Here is a 27388-nt window from a genome sequence, read left to right as displayed (position 1 = left end):
CCTTGGGCCGCTGGAAGGAGCACCGCAGAGGCCAGACCCTTAGCCGCCTGTTTGGAGCGCGGTGGCTGCTGTGCATGCTTGGCACTGGTCCTTCTAGATTTCGTCTTTTCTAGTCTGGGAGACAGCGCTTACTGAAGGAATAAAAAATGTTCCCTTCTGTACCTTCTGTGAGCAGTTTCGGGAAGGGAGGAATGGGAGCCCAAGGCCACGTGCCAAGTGTAGCAGAACTCCACCAGGGCCTTGTCCACCTTTGCGATAGGGGTGGGATGCTCAGCTGGATGCCAGGTGCGCACAGGGTCCCACGCACACCGCCTGTGACTGTGGGGACACTGATCTCAAGACTGAGCTCTTCCTGTCTCCCTCAGCACTTGCTGGAGTTCAGGTGGAGGTGACATCAGGCTGTGTGTGTTCTTAAGACATCAACCAGGAGACCAAGTTCACTTTTAAAGGTGTGCTCCAGTGCTAGGAAATCCCCAAAGTGCTGATCTGCTCATTTTCATGTTTCTTACACATGCAAACATTTGTTAAGTGGGTGTTCAAATACATATGGGTGTTGGAGCCAGGAGTCTTCAAGAGGTAAAATTGACACACTGCTGCTGAGGGTGTCAACCATAACTCTTTTTTTGGGGCGGGGTGGTACTGGGGATTGAACTCAGGGACACTCAACACTAAGCCACATCCCGACCCTATTTTTTATTTTATTTAGAGACAGTGTCTCACTGATTTGCTTAGCTGGTCCATTGCTGAGGCTGGTTTTGAACTCACCATCCTCCTGCCTCAGCCTCCTTATTCTCTGGGATTACAGTCGTGCCCCATCACCCAGCCCTGGCAACATTAAGAACTCAATCCCAGTGACTGTGGAGGCTGAGGGAGACCATCGTGAATTCAAACCCAGCCTCAGCAATTTAGTGAGGCCCTAAGCAATTCAGTGAGACCCTGTCTTCAATAAAATATTAAAAAGGGCTGGGGTTGTGGCTCAGTGGTTAAGCACCCCTGGGTTCAATCCCTGGTACCAAAAACATAAACAACAACAAAAAAGAACTAAAAAGAAACTCTTAAGGGACCCATGTATCCTTCCCTTTACCCCAGTACCGACAGTACCATTGAGGCCTACAACCTCCTGCACATCAGTATGGAGGTCGGCCAGGTGCTCACCTGCTTAACTCTGGGCTGCCCTATACTGTTCGGGTGGGTCTAGTTGGCAGAAATGTGTCACTGATGACTTTCTGTGGAGGTAGCTGAATTGTGGTTGCTGGTCCAGGTTCTTTTAAGGCCTTTCCCTTTTGCCACTGGTGATGTGTCTTTCCCCAAACTTCCTCTTGCTTCCTTAACACAGAAGTGTCAGGCCAGCTGCACATCTGCTTTTCTTTACCTGACTGCCCATTTGTGTTTTCACTGAATAGGTGCCATGGTTCTCCAAGGTGGGAACTGGGCAAGCAGGATTCATCCCCACTTTGCAGCTCACATGCTTGGAAGCCCAGAAGGCTATGTAGCTCTCCCAGAGACCCACAGATAGTGCTAGAGCAGGGAAAAAACTAGGTCTATTGGCTCTTCACCCATAGCTGGCTTCTTAGGTGTGGTGGCTCAGAATATGTTCTGCCAAGTTTCATCATACTGACTTCTGTGAAATTCTCTTTAGAAGCATTTTTTTTTTTTCATGATCTTCCCAGCTGATCTTGTTGGAACAAATTTTGGATTTCTGTTTGGGACTGAGCTTGTAATCACAAAGTAGAAATGGGTCAGAATTCTTTGCTTGATGGTTCTTGGTGGAACCTGAAGAGGGGGTGAGTGCGTCTCAGCACTTGGTGGGTTGGGAGTGTGGAGGGGATCTTGTGGTGTGGTCTTCTGTCTGTTCTCTCACTGCTTATAAGAAGCAGTACAGGCTGATTTAGGTGCCCAGAACTGGATAAGTTTTCAGGGTGGTGGTGAGAAGCTCTCCATTCCTTTGAGCTATCTTAGTTACTATTTTGGATCAGATAATGTACAGTGTAATGAGAGGTTGTTTTTTGTATCTGTGCATTACCACTCAGGTTTCCTTTTTTTTTTTTTCCCAGTCCCAAGTCAGAAGACATTATAGAGGAGCAAAGACCAGAAATATTTGTTAGTGGAATAGTTTAGAGAAAAGTAGGAGTGGTACCCCTCATGATAGATATCTTTTTTTTTTTTTTTAATGATTAGACCTTTATTTTATTCATTTATTTATATGTGGTGCTGAGGATTGAATCCAGTGCCTCACACATGTTAGGCAAGCGCTCTACCACTGAGCCACAACCTCAGCCCATGATAGATATCTTGAGATCTATTTATTTATTTATTTGGTGCTTGGAATTGAACCCAGAGTTACTTTACCATTGAGCTGTGTCCTTCTTTTTTTTCCCCTAAGTTTTGGGACAGAGTCTCACTAAGTTGCTGAGAGATTTACTAAATTGCTGAGGCTGGCCTCAAACTTGCAATCCTCCTGCCTCAGCCTCTTGAATTGCTAGAACTACAGGCATGTACCACCAAACCTAGTTTACTTAAAAACTCTCTTTTTTTGGTACCAGGGATTGAATTCAGGGTCACTCAACCACTGAGCCACACCCCCAGCCCTATTTTGTATTTTATTTAGAGACAGGGTCTTACTGAGTTGCTTGGCGCCTTGCTTTTGCTGAGGCTAGCTTTGAACCCATGGTCCTACTGCCTCAGCCTCCAGAGTCATTGGGACTGCAGGCATGCACTACTGTGCCCAGTTTAAAAACTTTTAAAAATGGAAACACATGCTAAATTAGACAGAATAGTTTAGTGAGCTCCAAGCCTTTGCTTAGTCTCCACAGTTTCAGCAATCTGGCTTTATCTATAAACTCTTTCTTCTCCCTTTTTTCGGTACTGGGGATTGAACCCAGTGGCACTTTACCACCAAGCTACTTCCCCAGCCCTTTTAATTTTTATTTTGAGACAGGGCTTGCTAAGTTTTTAAGGCTTTCCTTGAACTTGGCATCATCCTGCTTCAACCTCCCAAGTCACTGGGAGGAAAGGCATGTGCTGCTTTGCCCAGTTCCTCCCCTGTTTTGTTTTGTTTTTTAATTTTTAATTTTTGGTACAGGGGATTGAACCCAGGGGAGCTTAACCACTGAGCACACTTCCAGCCCTTTTTTGTATTTTACTTAGAGACAGGGTCTTGCTGAGTTGCTCAAGGCCTCACTAATTTGCTAGGGCTGGCTTTGAACTCACAATCCTGCCTCAGCCTCCTGAGTCACTGGGTGGGCACCAATGCGCCCAGGACCTCCCTGTATTTTTGAAGCAGATTCCTGACATCATGTAGTTGCATCCATAAATACTTCAGTATATATATCTAAAAGATAAGGGTTCTTTTTTAAAGGTTCATCACTTTTCTAAATCCCTAGGGACAGTTCAGATAAGCCAGATAATAACAGTAAAGACCATAAATTTCTGTACTTTCTACCTTAGGATTTCAAAATACTGACTGTGAGACTCCTAGGCCAATCACATTATTGTCTTTGATGGTAGCAACTCGATTATCTTGGATTTTGTCTAATTTTCAGAGGCAGCATGTCCAGTGTCTTTTGTGTAGCCTGTTTATGAAGGCAGGATTGTAAATTATTTAAGTGGGTTATCTGAATCTTTAATCGGAGTGGCTCCCATTTATAATACAGACAGCTGCCTTGTCCCTCTTTCTGAGCAGCAGCAGGGCGTTTGGGTCTCCTTATTTCAGCTGGTGGATCAAGTGTGGTGTAACATGATCCAGTGTTAGGTTTGTGTAGAGATAAAAGGGGGAAAGAGCCACAGGGGAGGGTTATGGTTGCATGTTGAAGCCAGGATTTATAGTCAGATGTGCCTGGGAAGTGGGTGTGAAGTTCAAGGCATTGACTTCTCTGAAGGTTCCTCATTGACAGGAGCCCTCACACTGAGGGGGCTGATGCTTTGATAATGACCACCAACCTGTCATGCAGTGGAGGTCCTAATGTGAAATCTGCGTGTGGGGAGGGATTGGTTCCTTTCTGTTCTGCCTTCTGAAAGGAATTAGTTATAACCCTAAAGACCTTCTTCACATTTGATTTTTATTCTCACTTAACCTATTGCATTTTAGTAGTCACTGATTCTTCTCAGAAAACTGCCACTGAGTGCTGAGCACCCTTCAGTAATCTTGGTGAGTATTGCCTATCCTCCTCAGTGCTTGCAGGAATGGGCTGGTGAAGGAGTGTCCACCTGCTGGTCTCCTGTTTCCCATTCTTGCACCCCTGCCAGTGGGCAGTTGGCAATTCCTGGGGATACTGGACTGTGCCTTTTGTTGCTTCAGTGTTCTTTCTAGTCTCTACCCTGACTTTGGACTTGAGTGTGAGTGTGTGAATGAGAGTATGTGTGTGTGGACTAGGCTGTGAGTGGAAGTGAAGTATATGAACTTTTGTGGGCCAGCAGGTGTGTATAGCTCTGGGTCTGGGTGTCGATAGAATTACAGAATTGCCAAGGGGCAGTTGAAGTTCCTGATTGGGCTTGGGTTATGGGGCATTGTTTGTGTCTCAAAAAATGCCTTTCTATGGCCAGGCCCAGTGACATATTCCTGAAATCTGAGACTTGGGAGGCTGAGGCAAAAGGATGGTAAGTTCAAGGCCAGCCTGGGCAACTCAGTGAGACCTTGTCTCAAAATAAAAAATAAAAAGGGGCCGGGATTGTGACTCAGTTGTAGAGTGCTTGCCTAGCATATGTAAGGCACTGGGTTTGATTCTCAGCACCACATATAAATAAATAAAATATAAGTCCATTGATAACTAAAAAATTAAAAATAAATAAATATATAAAAAGGTGTGGGGTTGGGCTCAAGCCCCATTACTGTAGGTACATGCATGCATGCACACACAGACACAAACTAGTACTGGAGTGTGGCTCTGTGGTAGAGCTCTTGCCCAGCATGCACAAGGCCCTGGGTTTGATCTCCAAAAGCTGAACAATACCAGTAAATTAAGAAAAAACAAGGATTGCTTGTAATCCTATCACCCAGAGATAGCTACTTACACATTAATATGTAAATTAAGATGCATATAACGTGTTTCATGTTACAAAAAAACGATGTGATTCCCATGGCTGTTGCTTTGAATCTGCTGCTGCTTTTTTTTTTTTTTTTTTTTTGGTAATGGATATTAAACCTAGGGCCTTGCACGTGCTAGGCAAGTGCTCTACCACTGAGCTACATTCATAGCCTTTTTTGTTTTATTAGGTACTGGGGATTGAACTCAGGGGCACTTGATCACTGAGCCACATCCCCAGCCCTACTTTTTGTATTTTATTTAGAGACAGGGTCTCACTGAGTTGCTTAACACCTTGCCATTGCTGAGGCTGACTTTGAATTCTCTATCCTTCTGTCTCAGCTTCCCAAGCCACTGGGATTATAGGCATGTACCACTGTGCCTGGCTTTATTTTATTTTTTTTACATAGGGGCTCATTAAATTGCTGAGGCTGACCTTGAACTTGGATCCTCCTCCCTCAGCTTCTGAATAGTTGGGGTTATAGGTGTTGTGCTACCAAGCCAAGTTTGAATCGGCTTTTGTGTTTGATTTTTATTATCAATTCAGAATATGTACTTGGCTGGGAGTGGTGGCACCCACCTATAGTCCCAGAGGCTCTGGAGGCTGAGGCAGGAGGATTGTGAGTTCAAAGCCAGCCTCAGCAGCAGCGGTGCTAAGCAACTCAGTGAGACCCTGTCTCTAAATGAAATACAAAAAGGGCTGGGGATGTGGCTCAGTGCTTAAGTGCCCCTGGATTCAATCCCCAGTACCCCCCCCCCCCAAACAAACAAACAAACAGAGTGTATACTTGAATATCAATTCAGACATATACTTTAATGGAAGCCTAAGCTTTACTTGTCCCTAGGAAGATTCAGAATTATCTGTTAAGGACTATTGCAGTTTACAATCCAATTTACAGAAAGAGATTGTAGACAGTGCTATAAAGGGCACCAAACTCATGACTTGCTTCCCTTCCACATGCTCATTTTGTTTAAAGTCCAGAAACAATCTGAAATACCTGACAAGAGGTTTAGATGCCCCTTAAAATTATTGTGTAATCCTTGAAGGTGATAATTACAGAGACTCTAGCCTCATTGACTGGCACTCACCAGTTAATACAGCAGTGTGCTAAACTGATGGAATGTATACAATGTGAAAATCATGCATGTGACAAGTCTTGAAGGAATGCTTGTGTCTTAAGCTCTGAAGATAAAACATTTGCATGTTTTTGCTTTGACTTAATTAAGGTTTCTGTTGATACACAGAGCACATCTAGAGAAACTCAGATTTTCCAGTAAATTAAAGAATTATATAGAACATCAAATTAGCATGTACAGATGATTATTGAAGACAGTGTTAATTTTTATTGATTAAATTTTAGGGGCGGAGGCTGTGATACTAGTTTCAGACTGGTCTTAAACTTGTGATCCTCTTGCCTCAGCTTCTCTAGTTGCTGGGATTACAGGCATGCATCACTGTTCCTGGCTTTGATTTTGATGATTTTTTAACAAACTTTTACATAAGTTGTCTAAAGGTGCCTAGAGCTGTTCATGCCCACTGCCCCTTTGCAGCAGGATTTCTCAATGTCTGTGAGCATTTACCTTTTGGCCTAGCAATATCATGCCTAGTAACCTACTCTGAAGATGTACCACCATAGCATTATCTGTGCTGTAAAACATTGAAGCCATCTAGATGTTCATCCAGGTCTCATGGTCGAGAACTTGCAGCTGTAGAGAATAGGAAGGGCCTTCGTGTAAACTGGGAGGAGGTAAGGATACAGTAAGTGACAAGGGAGTACACATTAGGGCATCTTTGTGGGAGCAAAGAGTGGGGATCACGATTCCCAGAGACAGCATAGATGGCAGACATTGGGCGGATGTTTAACAGGAGCCTTTCAGTGGAAGTGGAAGGGAACTGTGCACTTAAAAATGGTTCACACCACCAGTTAAAGACAAGACAAGAGAGTGGAGGCCAAGCCTCTGTGGTTAGGCCCGAGTGCTGGGGCACAGGAGGCTGGGATGTGCAAGAAGCCATAGCTTGTGACCCCGATGCCCCAGACAAGGCCTCTCTTTTCCTTGATACCCACTTCTGATCCTGACCTGCCCAAGGCAGTGGTCACCCCAGGAGGGCCATGTAGATGTCCATCCAAGTGAGGCCAGACTAAGGAAAAAAATTAGGAGGAAAGAATGTGAAATAAGAAAGAAGAGGAAATAGTTCATTTGCTTCTTTTTGGAAAATGAAATAGGAAGAGTACCAGGCCTTGGCACTGAAATCCCAGCGACGCAGGAGACTGAGGCACTCAGATCACAAGTTCAAAATCAGCCACCGTAATTTAGTGAGGCCCTAAGCAACTTTGTGAGGCCTTGTCACAAAATAAAAAAGTGATGGAGTATCCCTGAGTTCAATCCCTGGGGGTGGGGGAGGAAAGAAACATAGACAGGATAGACTAGAAACTTAATTCAAAAAGGTAACATCTGAGTACTTAGGGGAACAGTGTATGGGGTTTGGATATGAATGAAATTCTCTTTGAGAATACTTTTTTTTTTTTACATAATTTTGGGTTTTGATCCATGCAAATACTCTACCTATTCAAAACTAATTCAAAATACAATGATAGGGAAAAAAATCTAAAAGTGAATTAAAATAGAAACAAATGAACCTAAACGTTTATTGAATTAGTAACATATGACCCATAGTTTAAAGTAATTTAGGCAACTTGGATATAGTACTTTAGGATTAGTAGAATACATTCAAAAGAACACAAAGAAACTTGCTACACAGTAGTTTGTTGTTGATAGCCATGTCAGGTAGTGAACCTAAAATTCTTTCCCATATGTTTTAGGGTAGAGAAGGTAATAAACATTTGATTCTGGGAACTAGGGTTCCCTGGAGAAAGAAGATAAAAATGTGGTATGGAAAAAATGAGGAAGAACCTTGTGGTCTTGAGATTTAAATTGGAGGTATCAGTATCAGTTATGATAAAAATATTGAAAGTCCAGGAGCAGTGACACCTACCTGTTCTCCAGGTGATGTGTACCAAAAATTATTTCTCTTAAGGGGTCCAGGGAGCCTTAGAGAAATAAATAAATAAATGACTTATTCTAGGCTCTGAGCAGGCAAGTGTGAATTTTCTTTTCTTTTTTTTTAATATTTATTTTTTAGTTTTAGGTGGACACAATATCTTTATTTTTATTTTTATGTGGTGCTGAGAATTGAACCCAGTGCCTCATGCACATTTGAGCCACATCCCCAGCCCCAAGTGTGAATTTTCTTGTAGCAGAAAACAAAAAAGTGATCAGAAATTGATGGGGGACATATCAACAAAAGAGCCACTTAGAGGAGTTCCCTTGGCCAAACTGAGGCATTTTGAGCATCAAAAAACATTGAGTGTGATACCACTTACCTGTAATCTCAGTTACTCAGGAGACAGAGGCAATAGGATTGGAAGTTTTGAGCCCAGACTGGGCAATTTAGCAAGACTCTAAGCAGCTTAGCTAAACCCTTCTTTTTGTTCTTGTTCTTGTTCTTCTTGTTCTTGTTCTTGTTCTTCTTCTTTCCTTTTCTTCTTTTCCTTCCTTCCTTCCTTTTCCTTCCTCCTTCCTTCTTTTTTCTTCTTCTTTTTTCTTCTTTTCCCTTTCGTGGTGCTGGGGATTGAACCCAGGGCCTTGTGCATGTGAGGCAAGCACTTTACCAACTGAGCTATATCCTCAGCTGAGAGACCTCATCTTAAAGTAAAAAATAAAAAGCTGGGATGCAGTTCCCATTACTGCAATAAATAAGTGAAATCAATAAAAATAATAACCCATTACAGGTTAACATAAATGGCATTTGTATGAAACATGACTGCTTCTAAAATAAAATTGGTGGGGAGAGCAACCTTGTTTCACATTTATGCAGTCTGAGGAGAGCTGCACCTTGCCTGATTCTGCAGGCCATCTGCTGTGTCATAGAGCTCCTGAAAGTTGCTGCACATTTGTGAGAGTAAGCAGAAGAGGAAGCAGAGTGTTCTAGAATGTCACAAAATTCATTTTGGTCTTGCAGGACCTCCTCTCCCCCACACCAGACACCAGGGTCCGCAGGAGTCATTGCACCCCATGTTGGGCTTGCCAGAGTGATTCGTAGGCTTGGCTGTAGCAGTGGCTGGAGGCCATCAGGGCCCTGTGATGCTGCTGCTCCTGGTCTTCATCTGCTGGTGGAGAGCTCCTTCTGTGTGCTCAGGCATGGTTGGCCTTCAGCCCAAGTCCTGTTCTGTGCTGTTCTTTTCCCTCACTCTGCTGAATTCATCCAGGCATCAGTGCCTCAAGGCACTCACTTCTGCTATTGCCTCAAGGCCTCCAGGCTGCAGAGAGACTCTCTCTAGCCACACAGAGGCCTGCAACCTTGGTGCTCACACCTCCCTTGGTTTTCTCCAGCCTCAATTTGCCATGCTCTTTTTGTACTTGGGGTGATTTAAGTCCCTCCAGTGAGGTAGTGTGCAGCACCCCATTCAGCAGGCTGCACCTGCTCCACCCTCCTCCACTCCCAGATACTCTTGGCCCTCTCTCTGAATGTTCTTTGCATTTGTCCTCCGTTTTAGATTTCTGTCAGCTTGTTCTGTGGAAGGCACACCCACTTACTCCCTTCTGTCCATTCTTTCATTGGAGTTAATTGTAATTTTGGTTATATAGCATTCTGTTTATCCAGTTTTGATTGCTAATATTGCTCATGGTCAACTCATGGAATGTGCTGTGATCACTTCTCTTCTAGCACAACCTTTCGCTTTTCCTGTAGTTAGTAATCACCTGTTTTCTTGGTTGGTTTTCTTTTCCAGCCTCTGCTTGGGGTTGGGTCAACTTGTGTTCCTGGACTCCTCCATTATTGTGCTGTCCTCTCTTCCAGGTAGGGATTCCCATCTACCCCTCTGGCCCTGTCATCCTGCCTTGGGAGCACCTTTGGTTGTGCTGACTCTGTTCTGTAGGGTAGAACAGCCACTGCCTGGGGAGACTGGGAGGACCTTGTGTAGATGCTAGGTGATGCCTGCTGCCTGCCCTGTTTGCTGATCCTGGCTGGGCCTGTGGTTTTGTGCTGGTCACTTCCATGTGCAATGCCTACTTGTCCCTTCCTGTTTATTTTCCAGAATGTTGGTGTCTCTTTGGTGTTATTTTCCAGGGGGTTTTCAGAAGGGCATGAAGGTATCTGTCTGAGCACATCCCCTTCAGCTGTGCCTAAGCCCTTCCCTATGTCCCACATGACCACCTGTCACACTGAGCTTGGCACTTGTATCTTTTCCTCATTATTTCTCCAAGGCCCACTCATGTAAGTAGAGTAGGTGCTGTAAGCGGCACAAGCTGGGAACATGCAGGCAGTGGCACTCTTCTGCGCTACCTTAGCTTCTCGCCTGAAGGTGGTCTTCATGAAACCTTTCAGCACGTGATTTCTAAGTCATTTCTTTGTTGTTTTTGTGTGAACATTTCCATAGTGACAAAGTCCACATGGGTGCATTAGTTTTTGTAGCTCTAGGATATCCCAGTTTTGTTAGGCAGTTGTGTTTTTGTTAGGAACATTGCCCTGCACCTCTGACTATGGTTGCTCTTCCTAGCTATGGCAGAACCCAGTTTTCATGTTGTGACATCCAGGCTGTCTTGGACCTTGGAACTGCAGCTGCTTGAATGAGAAGTCAGGGTTTTTGAGCATTTCAGAGCATTCTTTTTGGCACTGGGGATTGAGGCTGGGGGTGCTATATAGCTCCAGCCCTTTTTAATTTATATATATATATATATATATATATATATGTATATATATATTTAAGTAATATTTTTTTGAGAGAGAGAGAGAGAGAGAGAATTTTTAATATTTATTTTTTAGTTCTCGGCGGACACAACGTCTTTGTTTGTATGTGGTGCTGAGGATCGAACCCGGGCCGCATGCATGCCAGGCGAGCGCGCTACCGCTTGAGCCACGTCCCCAGCCCAGTAATATTTTTTTTAGTGGTAGTTGGACACAATACCTTTATTGTATTTATTTATTTTTATGTGGTGCTGAATATTGAACCCAGGACCTTGCATGTGTGAGGCGAGTGCTCTACTGCTGAGCCACAACCCCAACCCCTTACTTATTTATTTTTATGTGGTATTGAGGATTGAACCCAGTGCCTAACAGGTGCTAGGCAAATAATCTATTACTAAGCTACAACCCCAGCCCTTATTTTCTGTTTTGAGTCAAGGTCTCTCTGTTTGAATTGATTGAATCAATTGATTGAATCCAGGGCTTGGTGCATTCTAGGAAGCACTCTGCCACTGAGCAACATCCACAGCCCTGCTCAGCAAGTGTTTTTGGTGAGCACCTTTTGAGTACCTTTCCTGTGTTGGGCAGTGTTAAAGGTGGGAGGAGTAGAGTGAGTAGGACTGTCCACTGCAAACTACTGCAGACAGTGAGGGCAAAAGTGGAGGTTGTTCAAGGCCGCTTGACTGTGGACAACCTACTTTCTCTGGAAAGATCCCAGAAAAGAGCTATTCTTTTCTTCTTTGAAGTAACTTCTTAACTGACATCCTGAAGCTAAGGAACGTTAGTGAGGCAGAGGAAGGGACCTTCCAGGGGGAGGCGTAGCCTGTGGGGAGGCTGCACGGAGAAGAGGGTCACTTTGGAAGAAAGGATAGAGAGCCTGCAGGAGGTGTGGCAGACCAAGGCTGCAGGTCTCTTTCCAGAGTGTCTAGAATGCACTAGAGTTTAAGTAGAAGAGGGGAATTAGTAAGAAGTAGGGTTTCAAAAGGTGGCTCAGTTTGGAGAGTACAGGAGTGGATGAGGGAGATGTTCAGGAAGGCAGAGGGACAGAATGACAGGGTAGGCTCAGACTGGTCTAGGGGAGACCACTGAGGGTGGGACTCCGGGCAGGGGGAACAGGGCAGTGACTGTGGGAAGGAGGACATATTCTGGGAAATCCAGGGCCATTTGTGCCCAGGAGAGAGCGCTAGGCTGGAGGGTATGGTTGAGAGTGCAGTGGTAGGAACAGAGGAGTGGGGCACGTGCATCCCTTCACGTGGGGACACCTGTGTTAGGTGCACGTGCACAGTGCTCTGGGATCCAGCAGCATGCTGCTTCCACAGGCTGCAGAAGCCTCCTCCCTGCCATGTGCCTGTGTTTTTTTCCCTTGGTCAAGTCACATTTAATATTATTATTTGGTTACCAGGGATTGCACTCATGGGCACTTGACCATTGAGCCACACCCCTAGCCCATTTTATTTTTTTAATTTTGAGATAGGGTCTTGCTAAGTTGCTTAGGGCCTCACTAAGTTGCTGAGGCTGGCTTTGAACTTGTGATCCTCTTGCCTCAGCCTCCTGAGCCATGGGATTATAGGAAGGCACCATCACACCTGGCTTACATTTAAGATTAAGAGAAAAAAGTCCACCTGCTAGGAATCTCTTATGTCTGTTTTTGTATGTGAGCAGCACATTCAGTAAATGTGCTTCATTTCTTAAATACAGACAAGCTGCAAAACATTATTTGTCACATTTACCTGATGCCATTATTGGCCAACAATCTGCTCTATGATTTGGTGATTTTTTTTAACAATATCTTTATTTTTATTGGTTTTTATGTGGTGCTGAGGATCGAACCCAGTACCTCACACATGCGAGGCAAACACTCTACCACTGAGCCTCAACCCCAGCCCCCCTTTTTTTTAATTGTAAATGGACACAATATCTTTATTTATTATATATTTTTATGTGGTGCTGGGGATCGAACTCAATGTCTCACTGGTGCAAGGCAAGAGTTCTACCACTGAGCCATAGTCCAAGCCCCAGACCTGGTGATCTTGTGGACAGTTTCAGAAATTGGGAGCATTGAGCATGTTTCTGCATGGAGTCTCAGCTTCTCTTTTTTACTGAAGATGCACTGTAAGTGGCTTATGAAGCTTGGATGGCACATGGGGATGAAAGTGCTTTCTTCCGAAGTCAGGAGCACAGGGAGAGGCCAGTCTACAGTGTGTCCTACCCTGCTCAGGAGCAATGCTGAGCCCAGGAGGCTACTTCTGCTCCATCCTGCTTTTGGGGTATGGATCTGCCATGGATGTTTTGGGCCTGGCTAGCGGGCACCTAAAAGTCTGAGGGATGTTCTCTTAACTGAAAGAGGTCCGTAGCATGTGGCTAGGGACCTGTTGACCCTTGGAAGGTCAGAGGTATGTCTTCCTCTCAGAGACAGCCAGGAGACACGAATTCTCCTGGTTGCTGGACAGTAGGCTCATTCTTGACGAGGGTGTGTGGAAATCCTGGGTGAGGACTGGGAGGACTAGGAGGTTCATTGCCCTTGATGGTGGGGAACAAGTCAGTAGAGGTGGCCACCCCTGGCTGCAGTGGTGGCTCTCGCTCCTCATCCCCTTTCTGCGATCCTAGAGGGCCAGAGGGCTCCATTTGTCTTCAGATGCATTCCTCATAATCAGTACCTGCTTGTCCTGGTAACTCTCATTTGTCTTTTCATAAAACCAGTCTGAGGCCCTAGTTGAGTGCTCCCCAGACACCATTAGTGAGACATTGCTGGGGGTAGACTCACCTCCCCAACCTACCCTTCAACCCATTGTTGATTATTTAAAGGCTGCACATAGGCAAATGATGAAAATAAATTATTTGTAATACTCTGTAGTGATAATCCCTGTGCTTGGTACTTTGTAACTTGTCCTACAGACTGATCTGCATTCATGATCCCTCATGTGCTCTGGGGCTAGCTTGCAGCTGGTGCTAGCCTTCCTGGGCTAGAGCCCCAAGCCCTGTGCTGCTCCTGAGCATGTATGCATTCCTACAGTGGGCATCTTCCTGTCTTCCTCCCTCCATGTGAGGACACAGCCCTTGGGTGGGCCATAAGCTCTCTGCTTGGCGCTTTCTGTAAAAGTTATGTGGGGTGTCGTGAGTGTGGGGATGGTGGCTGGAGCTGCAGCTCTGATGGAGGCCTATGGTTCTTTGGTTCAGTGGAGCCCTCCGTGGCCTGGGCCTTTACTCATCTTTCTGAGCTGGAAGTTCTTAGCACCCAGGGCATTAAGACAACTGCAAGGCCTGTGAAATAGCACTGGGCTTTTTTCCTCTTAAGTCTCAAATGGGTGGTGCTGGTGAGGTCTGAGGATTTTCCGCTGGTCTGCACCCAGTCCAGAGCAGTACTGCTTACCCTGGACGAATGACTCAAGGTGCTTTTAGACTTGAGGGGCCCAGCTGTGGCCTCATCATTTCATCATACCTGGCTGGGGGCAGTTGGGTAGAGAGCAGTCTCTAGGGTAACTTCCCTTCAGTGAGGTGGCCATCTTGACTCTGGAGGAAAACCCTTGCAGTTCCCAAAGCAGTGGGATTGCTTGGACTTGGCAGTGTTGGGGGCCGCTCTGTGTGATGTGGGGCTGGCCCTGTAGAGCAGAGGCTCCTTAGGGGCAGGCAGCTCTGAGAAGGCCAGGGAGATGCTTGCTGAGAAGAGGCCGAGGTTTGATCCTGACCTGTGGGACCTAAAGCCCACAGCTCTGCGGTTGGGGCTGCCTGCTGGGGACAGCCCCGACAGCCTGGCCTGCAGGTAGGAGAGGTGCCACTGACTTTTGTTGCTGAACTGGGTGAGCAGGTGGGTCCTGTTCCCAGCTCCAATTGTACTCTAGGGACAACATCCCTATGGCATTATCCTGTCAGGTGAGGCTCCCTGGCTGGGTGCTGCCTGCTGCCCAGCTCAGGCCCAGCCCAGGCCCAGCCCAGGTGAAGCATCTTCAGCAGAAAATTTGGGGCATGCTTGGTGGGTGCATGGGCTGTGATTTGGAGAAGCTTTTTTTTTCTTCTCAGTCTGGAGCCTTTTCTTTCTGATAAAGGGTGTCATTGTTTCAAAAGGAGCAGAAGGTTGGCTGGGGAACAGGGTGGACTCCGCCCTGTTTTTCTGCTGTTGCTCTTTCTGCTCACCCCTCAGGACTGAGCCGCCTCAAGCCCTTCGTGGGTTTCGCCACTGGGAGGAGCAGTCTTGAGAGAGTAGGTAGAGAAGAATTGATTTTCTGTGAAGGGGTGGTAGCATTTGCTGGGCAGTCCTGAAGCAGAGAAGTGATCTCAGAAGGAATTTTGCATCCTTGCTTGATCTCAGGTAGCATGTGAGTGGCCCCTGTGGGCAGGAGGTCAGGATCTTCCTGCTCCCTGCCAGGTGGTCATTGAGCAAAAAGGGCAGCAGGCTATCATCTTTTTTTGGGGGGGTGCAGTTCCTGGGAGTCGAAAGTCACTCTGCAAGCTCTCTCCCTGCTCCACCCACACTCTCAACCCTTCTTTCTTTCTCATGTGTTTACAAAGTTGTTTTCATTGTGGTGTTACTTGGGTTGCTTTACTAAAATCCAGGAAAAACAAATCCAAAGTTCTCTTGCTGTTGTAGATGAAAAGCCCTTTCATGAGAAGGTTTGTCACTATCAGCACAGCTGCCCCTGTCCCTGATGACACAGCTCTCCTTGGATGGTGAAGAGAAAGAGAGCATGAAGTAGCTGGACATGTCCACCTTGTGCCTAACTTTTTCTTTTAATATATATTTTTTTAGTTGTAATTGGACACAATACCTTTATTTTGTTTGTTTTTATGTGGTGCTGAGGATTGAACCCAGGGCCTTGCATGTGCTAGGTGAGTGCTGTACCACTGAGCTACAACTTCATGCCCTGTGCCTAACTTATTTTTTTTATTTGATCTTTTTTTTTTTTTTTTAGTTGTTGATAGATCTTTATTTTATTTATTTATATTTGGTGCTGCGAATCAAACCCGTTTAGCCCCAGCCCCTGTGCCTAACTTTTAAGCCTCCTTCTGGGAGCCCTCCTTGGGACCTTTCTACATTTCTGCAGAAGCATCAGTTAGGTTCAGTCAGTAGTAGGTGCTAGCTCTCCTAGGCTAAGAGTCCTACAGGGGAATCTCTGAGCATTTACACTGTGTGAATCAAAAACCACTTCTCTTTGGTTAGCTGCTGCCTTTCATATAATAACAAGAAACTTAAAAAGGAAAATAAGAGGGGCTGGGGCTGGGGCTGGGGCTCAGTGGAAGTGCATTTGCCTGGCATGTGTGAGGCACTGGGTTCAATTCTCAGTACCGCGCATAAATAAATGAAATAAAGGTCTATCAACAACTAAAAAAACAAAAACAAAGAATGATGGAGAAAATTAAAATTCTGTCTAGCATTGTTAATCTCTTCAGCCTTCTAGCTTTTAAATTATTTATTTATGACAAAACCAGAGTCATAATTAATTTACAGCTTTACCCTAGTTTAAATCAATTGTGAGTACCTCTCGACATCAGTATCTTTACTTCTTTTCTTTTTTTAGGGGGAGTTACTGGGGACACTTAGCCACTGAGCCATATCCCCAGCCCTATTTTGTGTTTTATGTAGAGACAGGATCTCATTGAGTTGCTTAGTACCTCACTTTTTCTGATGCTGGCTTTGAACTTGGAATCCTCAGCCTCTCAAGCCGCTGGGATTATGGGTGTGCGCCACTGTGCCCGGCTGCCAGTATCTTTTTTTCTGTCCAACAATTTTAATGGCCAGAGAGTTTCTCCATTACATGAACAGACATGCTAGAATGTATTTGGTCATGATTTTGTCTTGGCACTTGGATTCCTCTATTTACTGTTACGTTCTTTCTTATAGCTGAGTCTTCCTGCACGATTTGTACTGTATCCTCAAAAATGGAATTGCTAGGGCAATGGGTAGGTAGATTTTGTCAGGGGTGGGATTAGGGACTGAGCCCAGGAGATAGGGTCTCACTAAGTTGCTTAGGGCCTCACTAAGTTGCTGAGGCCGACCTTCAATTTTGGATCCTCCTGACTTATCTTCCCAACTCACTAGGATTATAGGTGTGTGTCACCACGCCCAACTCAGTTTTTGAGAAATCTTTTAATTTTAATTTTTTGCATTGCTAGGAATGGAACCCAGAGCTGCACACATGCCAGGCAAGTTCTCTCCCTCTGAGCCTCACACCCAGCCCCAGTGCCCACTTTTCAGTAAAAAGGGACAGACAGGGGCCTCAGATATCTGAGGAAAGCCTGAATCAAGGAAGACAGGAAAGAAAAAGAGGCAGCCAAAGCCACTGAAGGGAACAGAGTCAGTGCAGAGAGCAGAAAAAAGCGTGGAAAGTAAAAGCAGATTCATACCGTCAGGAAGGTTAGAGATGACAGTACATTCAGAGAACTGGAATTAAAAGGAAAGTAAAGTATCTAGCCAGGTGTGGCGGCCATGCCTATTACCCCTGCTGCTCAGGAAGCTGAGGACGGATGGCTTCAAATCCAAGGCCAGCTTGGGCACCTTAGCAAAAACTGTCTTAAAGTTAAAAAGTGCTGGGGAAGAGCTGGGGTTGTGGCTCTATGGTAGAGTGCTCACCTAGCACATGCAAGGCCCTGGGGTTTGATCCTCACAACCACATAAAATTAAGTAAAATAAAGGTATTGTGTCCAGCTATAACTTAAAAAAAAAAAAAGTGCTGGGGATGCAACTCAATGGTAGAGTCCCCCTGGGTACAATCCCTAGTACCAAAAAAGGAAGAGAGCAAGTATGAATTCTGATGCATGACCTTCAGCTTACTTGCTCTAGTGGGTGTGTGAAGCAGACTCCATGAGGGTTAAGGCTTCCTCTGGACTCTGTCCAGGGCCCCTGAACCCCAATGTGGCCTGCGCTGAAGCCAGCAGCCTTCAGCAGGCTGTCCTCACTCAGGCTTGAGGGATGAGCTTCTGCTGTTTTCCTCTCTAGCTCTCTAGACAGCTAGGTATAGAAAGCCACCTCTTAGGGGAAGCTAAGGTTCTCTATCTTTGGTATCCAGCTTTCAGAAGTTCCCAAGTCAGAGTGGTAGTATTTCTTTACTTTGTTTTCTTCCTGATATGAGAATGTAGGCCAGCCTTCCCTAGTGAGCACGTGGCAGGGTATCCATCTATTCTTAGGGAGATCCTCTGCCATGAGAACTTGGAAGCATGTATGCCCTTGACCTTGACTTAAATCTCCTTGACTTGGGTTTTTTTAAATTTAATTAAAATTTTTTTCTTTTAATTTGTTGATAAACCTTTATTTTATTCCAAGGTGCTGAGAATTGAACCCAGTTCCTCACACGTGCTAGGCAAGTGCGCTACTGCTGAGTCACAACCACAGCCCTAATTTTTTTTTTAATATTTATTTTTTAGTTGTAGTTGGACACGATATCTTTATTTTTATTTATTTTTTATTTTATGTGGTGCTGAGGATTGAACCCAGTGCCTCACACGTATCAGGTAAGTGCGCTGAGCCCCAGCCCCAGCCCCAACAACTTGAGTTTTATAGTAGGCATCACTAAAATGTTTTATTAAATATCTTTGCAGCTGGGTGCAGTGGTGCACACCTGTAATCCCAACTGTTTGGGAGACGAGGCAAGAGGATTGCAAGTTCAAAGCCAACCTCAGAAAAAGCAAGGCACTAAGCAACTCAGTGAGACCCTGTCTCTAAATAAAATACAAAATAGGGTTGGGGTGTGGGGGTATGATTCAGTGGTTGAGTGCCCCTGAGTTCAATTCTTGGTACTGGGGGGAAAAATCTTTGCAGGCTGGGTGTGGTGTTGCACACCTGTATTCTCAGTGACTCAGTATGCTGAGGCAGGAGGATTGTGAGTTCAAAGCCAGCTATAGTGATTTAGTGAGGCCCTAAGCAGTTCAGTGAGACCCTGTCTCTAAATAAAATACAAAAAAAGAGGCAGGGATCTGGCTCAGTGGTTAAATCCTGAGTACCCAAAAAAAAAAAAAAAAAAAAAGATGCCTTTCTCCTTTGCCTCCAGTGTGGGTAGAATCCAGGGGTGCTCTACCACTCAGCTACTCCTTAGCCATTTTTATTTTTAGACTAGGTCTTACTAAGTTGTTGAGGCTGGCTTGGAACTTGCCATCCTCCTGCCTCAGCCTCCCAGGTAACTGGGATTATAGCACGGCAAACATCTTTGCATTTTTAAGAATACTGCAGTTATCTCTGTTAGAATGAACCAGCCAGCAAAGCCTCCCCACTCAAGCTGAACTTGTCAGCACTACAGATATTCACATCACTAATCAACCTTTAGAGCTCAGCCTATAGGAAAAATTGCCTATTCTTGCTGCTGTGGCATTTGAAACTAACTACTGTTTTCATGACTGTCACAGGAAAGTCAGAATTTCATGACTTCAGACTGTACAAGTACTAATAGCAGAAAGACTACCTTGTTTGTGGGCTCCGCGCTATGTGGGAGGGAATTGGCATTGCTGCACACGGGGTGTTTAAATTGATGCAGACAAGAAGGACCCTTCCTCTTGCCCAGAGGGGCCCCTTAGAGTTGGGAGGCTTTGGGGAAGAGGAGCAGTGGTTTGCCTGGACCCAGGGAGTAGTTTTGGCCATCCAGAGAGGGTTTCTTCCTCAGGCCGAGTCTGCTCTTCCGAAAGCCATCAGTTGATTCATTCCACAGTGGGCATGGGGAACCCAGCGTCATGGACAGGAGATTGGGACTGGATGGTAATCTGAAGGAAGTGAATTTACAAAGCCAAGTTTTCCTCCAAGGTCTAAATCAGTTAAAATGCAGTTTCATTCCAAGATTTTTGTTTGCAGGAAGCTGGAGTGAATGTCCCATTTTTATGACCTAACAGAGAAATGCTTATGCTATGCAAGCACTTTACACACACATACCCTTTCTCTTCTGAGCTTTCTCCTCCTGGTTTGGTCTACTGAGCTACGAAGTTCTGTGATTTAAAAAGTCGTTGTTTTGGGGCTGGGGATGTGGCTCAAGCGGTAGCGGGCTCGCCTGGAATGCGTGCTGCCCCGGGTTCGATCCTCAGCACCACATACAACCAAAGATGTTGTTTCCGCCGAAAAACTAAAAATAATATAAATATTAAAATTTCTCTCTTTCTCCTCTCTCTTTTAAAAAAAAAAGTCGTTGTTTTAAAAAGTGGACGTTTTTCATGTGTGAAAGTGGAGACAATAAAACACAGACATCATATGTTATTCTTCCAATATAAATATTTAAGTCTATTTCTGATAGCTAAGCATTTACTTTTTAAAAAATGACATACAGGGGCTGGGGATATAGCTCAGTTTTTCTCGCATGTACAAGGCCCTGGGTTCAATCCCCAGCACCAAACAACAACAACAACAATAACAACAACAACAAAAAAACATACCATTATGACATCCAGAAATAAAATAATTCTTTAATGTTGTCATGGTTTTGCCAGTGCTGCCCTTTTGCTGCTCTTATCCAGAGTGCCACCTTGCAGGTGCTCCTGTTCTTTCCACACTGCCGTACTCCTTGCTTGGTCCCAGAGGTGATGCTGACTCACACTGAGAATAACAGCTTTGTGCATTTAAGATACTTCGAAGTTGCTTCCACAGGTGTTCATGAAGAACCAGTTATTATATACCTTTCCTGTCTCCTAAGTGCTTGTGAGTTTTGAAAATGGTATGAATCTTGTCTTTGCTTATTTGTTGGGATGGTTTGGATTTGCTCTCCTGGAGTCTAAGTGAGGACAGCTGGAATAGAGTGCATGAACTCTCCTCAGGTGCAAGGGCAACTGGGCTGCCTGCCCGGAGAGCTCAGGAACCCTGGGTGTGAGCTTGTCTCTCTGGTGTTCATTGGGGTTTGTTAGCTGATGCAGCTCAGGTGTCTCATCATGCTCTCTGTGGACCAGCAGGGAAAACCCACTGTACATGCCTAGCTGCTCTGCAGCCTTTTAGAAAGAAGTATACGTGCCAAAAGTAGGTGAACTTCAACCAGGCTTTTGAGAGTTGCCTCTGCTACTCTAAGCAGATCCAGTGTGGTCTGGGAATGGTGGAAGGAGCCCCTTGGCTTCTCAGGTACTTTTGTTGAAGATGTGGTGCATGTGTGATAAGGAGAGTAACCCAGGGTGGGGGTGTCTCCCTGTATAGGGTGCTCTCCACAGCTGCTCAGCCTGCTCTTGGCGTTCTAGGGAACTGTGGCTGGGGGCTGTGGTTCCTTCCGTCCACATCTGTGTACAGCCTGTGCAGTTCTTTAGTACGCTTTTCATTGCCAATCCCGCCCTGGTGGTGATTCTGAGGGCCCTGGGCCCACTTGCTGGGAGGTGTGGGCTTGCTTGGACCACTTGGGTTTGTGCCTCCAGGCTGATTTTTCTGGCTGTGTTGGATTTTGCAGGACTGGGTGGATTGTGTTATTTCTCACAGTCTGATTGGAGTGTTTTGGCTTTGGAAAATTAGAAACCCAAATCATCAGATATGTGGAAATTGTTCTATCCTCTACAGCATGAAGAAAGTGTAGTTAAAATAGACCCTTAAAAGCATACACTTTGATTCATCCTTGATCATTTAATATGGTAACTAAAGGACCTACTGCTAGTTATTGTTTAAAGAGTATTTGGTTTGGGTGTCAGAATGAACACTGCTAGCAGCTTTGTGTTGGTAATTCTAGGGAATCTCAAGAAATGAATGGCCAGTGTGGGTTCTGATTAGATGACTGTCCAGTAATCAGCAGGACTCTGTGGAAACCTGTGTGCTTTAGGCTTTCCTGAAATAAGAAGTTAGGCTATTGATAGAGCTCTGGTTATTTTTTTTTCTCCCAAGAAATCAGCTGATAAATGGACTTTGAAGCTTAGTGTCATGCTAATGCGCAGAGCCCTGTAGTCAAGGGATGATTGCCTCATCTTGCCATTGCTGAAGGAGACGGGGGACTTTGGCCTGAGAGCTCATACTGTTGGGACCAGTCAGGTCTGACTTGCTGTTGTACATGATGATGGTGGTGGAGGGCTGGATGTAGTATCTGGTTCCCTGGGGTCTCCTTTCCTGGAGTCCTGGAGTCTAGATCCCCCGGGGTTATGCCTAGACTCTGTCTGGGCGCTGTCTGTCTCTGCTGTCTCCGTGGCATCTGCTGGGTCCTGAGGACAGTGGTGTGTGCACTAATATCTTCTGTACTGGACTTGTACAGTACTCCTTTAATTCCTTGTGCACCCGTGGCTGTCCTTGGCTATGAGCCCCGACTGCTCCTGATACCTGTCCAGCCTGTGCAAAGCAAGCAGGATCATGTACCTGCCCCTCCCCAGCCCAGTAGTTGTGTTGTGCTAGTTGGTTGCATCTGGGCCTCACCCCCAGGTTTTGGGGGTATTTCCAAATATTTCAGTAAGTGCATCCATCAAACGTGCTTTGAGTTCTCAAGAGTTTCCACATCTATAGAAATTAACATTATTCCTTGGTATCATCAAATGTTCAATTGGTGTTCTAATTCAGTTGTCTTTGGGTGGAGCATTTTAAATGCATCGTTGGGATCTGACTGTTGTGGAGATCCTCATGTGCTGCTGCTGGGTTGATGAGATTCTTCTGTGAGGTGTTCCTTCATCTTCCCTGACCACTTTGGCCCTGCCAAACTTCTCACAGGCTGGATGTTACTGGCTGCGCCCCTGGCTGCTGAGGCATGTTCTGTCTTTTTCCTCTGGTGGGTGTGTGGCTGGCTGTGATGTCTGTGAGTCCTTGTACTTTGACGATGACTGCTGGTGCTCCCTTACTGTGGAGCAAGGCATGGGTGCCCTCTGGCTCCACCATTCTGTCCTTTTGCTAGCGGGCTGTCAGGAGCTGGCTGGTGCTACCCTCCCATAACCCAGTGCTGCCCTCACCTGGGACAGGCAGGCTAGACAGGCAGCTCCTTCCTTTGCTTGTTCTCAGTAAGTTCAATGGTATTTATTCTCCAGCAAGCCCCCGACCCCAACATATTTTTTTAATATTTATTTTTTTTAAGTTTTTTTAGGTGGACACAATATCTTTATTTTACATTTATGTGGTGCTGAGGATTGAACCAGTGCCTCATGCATGCTAGGCGAGCACTGTACCACTGAGCCACAACTCCAGCCCCCCAACATTTTTTTTAACATTTATTTTTTTTGTTGTATACAATACCTTTATTTTGTTTATTAATTTGTATGTGGTGTTGAGGATTGAACCCAGGACCTCACGCATGCTAGGTGAGCACTCTACCACTGAGCCACAACCCCAACCCAACATTTTTTAGACTGAATAATCAGGGTCTATAACTTGGTGGGTTAGAATGTGCTTGAAGTGTTGTCGCAGTTGTCACCATTTCTCATCATCTGCCTCAATCTCTTCTGGCTGGTGGAAACCTCTTGCATGGCTCCTGAGTTCTGTTGGTGGAACCAGCAGCTAGGAGTTTGGTTTCTTTGTGCTTCGGTCTGACAATGGGCACCATGCTTAGCTGGCACAGTTCTAGAGACTCCCAAGGGTCTGGTTTCTTTTGTGGGAAGTGAAACACAAGCACCACAACTTGGGGCCGTTTTGAATGGATAGAACAAAAGTTTTTGTTTATTCTTCTTCCCCCCCCGCCCTATTTTTAGTTGTAGATGGACACAGTACCTTTATTTATTTATTTATATGTGGTGCTGAGGATCGAACGCTGTGCCTAACGTGTGCTGAGCTACAGCCCCAGCCCAAGTTTCTATTTCTTTAAATAAAGCTGGGCTTAGGATGTGGCTTAAGTGGTAGCGCGCTCGCCTAGCATGCGTAAGCGCTTGCCTAGCATGCGTGAGGCACTGGGTTCAATTCTCGGCACCGCATAAAAATAAAAAAAAAAATAAAGATATTGTGTCCACCTAAATAAAGCTGGAGGTGGTGGCCCCCACTTGTACTCCCAGCAGCTTGGGAGTCTGAGGCAGGAGTTCAAAGTCAGCTTCAGTAACTTAGCAAGGCCCTAAGCAACCCAGGGAAACACTGTCTCTAAAAAGGGCTGGGGATATGGGATATGGCTTAGCACCCCTGGGTTCAATCCCCATTACCCCCCCCCAAAAAAAAAGTGATGCTTAAAATTCAAATTCAGATGATGGGCAGCTGTTATCCAAACATCCTCCAAAGCTCACCCTGAGACTTAGTCAGCAGTATGAGGTGTTGTGTGGCCATCAGCAGATGGGTGAGTCCCGAGGCGGGCCTGGCAGCCCACTCGGCCACAGCAGCATGGGTGTGCCGGCAAGCACTCGGGGTTGCTGTTGCTGCTGGCAGTGGGTGATGCTCCACTTTGCTTCCTCTATGTCCTCACTTCACTTTCGTGCGGCTATTTAAAGGGTTAAACAGCCTTTTCTCTTTGAAATTCAAGAAGCTCACCAGCATAAGTCTTGAAGGGGTCTTTGGGCCTGGGGAGTGGGTCTTCTCCAGGTGCTGGTGTGTTCTTTCTGTCTCTGCTTGATCTTCAATACTGGGGAACTCCTCCAGCAGAGCCTCACATTTGCCTATGCTCCAGTTTTCAGGGTGCATGTGAGTTTGTGGAAGCCCTGCCTTGCAGTTCCACATCCCAGAAGGGTCCCTGTGTGCTGCTATCAGCATTCCTCCTCCCTGGGTCCCAGGCAGGGCTGATTTGACTTTCATCTCACTGACTTGTCCTTTCCAAGAATTTCTTTTCATGAAACTGTAACTTGTGGTCTTTCCTGTGGCTTCTCTGCTGGCAAATACTTGGGCTCTGCAGAGTAGCTGGACACAGTGTTGTTGTGGACTCACTGTTCCTTTCTCTGGGGACATTGTGCTGTACAATGAGCTCATGTTGTACTTTTTAAAGAGACTACCTGCCTAATAGCTCTCAAGGCTGCCAGACCACATCATGTTTCCTGGTGAGGCTCAGGGATTTCTCCTCATCTCCAGAGCTTGCCATTGTCAATTGTTTTGAGATGGGGTTCCTCTGTGTTGCCCCAGCTGGCCTTGAACTCCTGGCCACAAGTGATTCTGATCCTCTGGTCTCAGGTTCCTCAGTAGCTGGGACTTACAGGCACATGACACTGCCTCTGTGTATGGCTTTTCTTTCTTTTCTCACAGTACTGGGAATTGAATCCAGGGACATGCTACCCGTGAGCTACATCTCCAGCCCTTTTATTTATTTTATAATTTTGAGGAAGGGTCTTGCTAAGTTGCCCAGGCTGGCCTTGAACTTGGCTCCTTCTGCTTTAGCCTCCTGAATCACTGTGACTACAGGCATGGGCCGCTGTGCCTGGCTATATATGACTTTTTGAAGTGTAAGATTTTTTTTTATATATATATTCTGGATATAGGTCCTTTACCAGTTATATATAATTTTTTAAAAATATATTTTTTTGTAGTTGTACATAATAACTTTTATTTATTTATTTTTATGTGGTGCTGAGGATCAAACCCAGTACCTTGCATGTGCAAGGCGAGCACTCTACTGTTGAGCCATAACCCCAGCCCCAGTTATATATACTTTTAAGTATGCAAATATTTCTTCTGATCTGTGTCATGCCTTCTGGTATTACTAAATGTTGTCCTTTTGTTTTTAGTACTGGGTATATGAATAAAAATATAATATAAATAAATGTATATTTATAATATAAATAAATAAATAAGAAGGCCTGGGGATGTAGTTTATTTATTTCAAGACAGGGTGTCATTAAGTTGCCCAGGCTGGCCTCCCACTTGGGATCCTCCTTTCCCAGCCTCCCAAGTGATTGCAATTACAGGCAAGTTCCACTGTGCCCAGCTAATGTCTTTTTTTCCCCAAATATTTTTTTAATTGTAGATGGACACAATATCTTTTTACTTATTTTTTTCTGTGGTGCTGAGGATCGAACCCAGTGCCTCACGCATGCAAGGCAAGCACTCAGCCATTGAGCTACAACCCCAGCCCCTAGCTAATGTCTTTTGAAGTACAGAAATTTAAAGTTTTGTTGAGATCCGACTTGTGCTTGGCAGCACAGCCTTGTGTTCTTCCTGAAGAGTTGTGCCTTCTGTATCATCCAGGTGTGAACCACCCAGTTATACTTTTGTGAGCCTGATGGATGTCAGGGGTCTGTCCTCCCAGAGACCCAGCACTGCTGGGAGAGCATGTCTGGGTGGTGTGGTTTATGCTCTGCATGAATGTTCCAGGCCCTTGTAGGAGCAACCTCCTGTCCTTCCCATTGGAGTCTGGTTGTCAGCTCCGAGAGCGAGGATCTTACTTCCATGGTGCAGGATCCTCAAGGACACCACCATCCTGTGGCTGGAGCCACTCATAATGACTTTGGCAGCTACCTTTGCCTCTTCCATCAGAAGCATCAGTGGCTTCTACTTCAGCTGTGTACCTTTCTAGCAAGCTGCTTCTGTGTGGTGAGAGGGTCCAGTGCATAGTGTGTGCCCTCCCCAACTTTAAGAAGGCTGTGGGTAACATATTCTCATTTGGCATTTGCAGGTGAAGGACTTAACTCAGTACTTGGATCCCAGTGGGCTCGGCGTGATCAGTTTTGAAGACTTCTACCAGGGCATCACAGCTATCAAAAATGGAGGTCAGTGGTCCCCACCGCCTTTCCCCTTCCTGCACTGCCCTATGACCACCCATCCTGTTCCACTCCTTGCCAGGTTCCTTCCTGTTCTTTGCTCTCCTTACCCCCATCCTCCAGAGTTAACAGTCTAAACTACTGTCCACAACTTTAGGAAGCTGCTGACCTTCCCTGAGTTTTTTTGATGAAAAATTTCAGAAATACTCAAGAAGTTGTACAGAAGCACCTATGTGCATTTACAGCAGCATCTGCTGGGTTTTCTTACCATGCCCTCATCTGCATGTCTTTGTCTGGCAATCCATCTATTTAATGGAGAGCACTTCCAAGTCAGCATGCTCTGTGCACCCCCTGGACAGCTCAATATCCATACCAGTCCCCACTACTCAGAGTGTGTTTTAAGGCTTTGATGAAGCATCCTGTGGAATGTGCACACCTGAGTGTGCTGGGCTGTGCTCTGACAGAGCTGGACACTCCACAGGCTGGCAGGGCTGCTCTCAGCACTCCTTCTTGCCCTCTCCTGTCTCCTTAGAAAGGCCTTGCCTCTCCTGAGTTTCATATGTGGAAGCACATTGTTCACCGCATGCCTCCTGGTCTACTCTCGTGGCGTGTGAGTCTCTGTTGTTCTCCCATGGTGGTTAGTGTCCCTCTGCATGTTGTCCCCACATCCCCATGCTGCTGCAATGGGCATCTGCTCTGGGCTGATGGAGTAAAGCTCTGAGGACCTCTCTGTACAGTCTTTGTGTGGAATCAGTTTTCCTGTCCTGGGAGTAGCTAGCAGCAGTAGCCATTTACTGGGCGCGAGCCCAGTGTCCTCACAGTGGTCTTGCCACTTTATACTCACCCATTGCCCCACACACTGTCCCGCAGCTCTGCTGGTACTGTTCTTTCTCAAGCCCCTGTCTCCGGCTGGTGGTCTGGGAACAGCAGTAGTATGTCTCACTCATAGCCTCTGCCCTCGTGCTGCACATGGGCCCATCAGACCTTGGCAGGGGGTGGGGGGTCCATGGTCACTGAGTGTGGTCAGGTTCAGGATGACCTTGGATCTCAGGTCTTTTCAGTAGCTGTCTTGTCTGTCTCTGCCCCATATTCTAGCCTGGCAGTGTCACTAAGGGGCTGGGTTTCCTGAAACCCTGAGTTTGCCCTGTGTCCCATTTTTATCCAGATCTGTGCAGGCACC

At 45.7% G+C, this 27388-nt stretch overlaps 1 protein-coding gene across 2 annotated transcripts in view; it reads left to right on the top strand.

Moving 5' to 3' along the window:
- Rab11fip3 (RAB11 family interacting protein 3) overlaps positions 1-27388 on the top strand; it is a 60255-nt gene that overhangs the window by 340 nt on the left and 32527 nt on the right. For both annotated transcript variants that reach the window (XM_026385534.2, XM_026385533.2), the window contains exon 2: positions 26124-26217. In XM_026385534.2, the coding sequence (XP_026241319.2) occupies positions 26124-26217 (94 nt within the window). The remainder of the gene's footprint in view (positions 1-26123; positions 26218-27388) is intronic.

This window comes from Urocitellus parryii, chromosome 9 (genome assembly GCF_045843805.1).
Source record: "Urocitellus parryii isolate mUroPar1 chromosome 9, mUroPar1.hap1, whole genome shotgun sequence".
Taxonomy (NCBI): domain Eukaryota; kingdom Metazoa; phylum Chordata; class Mammalia; order Rodentia; family Sciuridae; genus Urocitellus; species Urocitellus parryii.
This window is presented reverse-complemented; position numbering and strand designations above follow the sequence as displayed.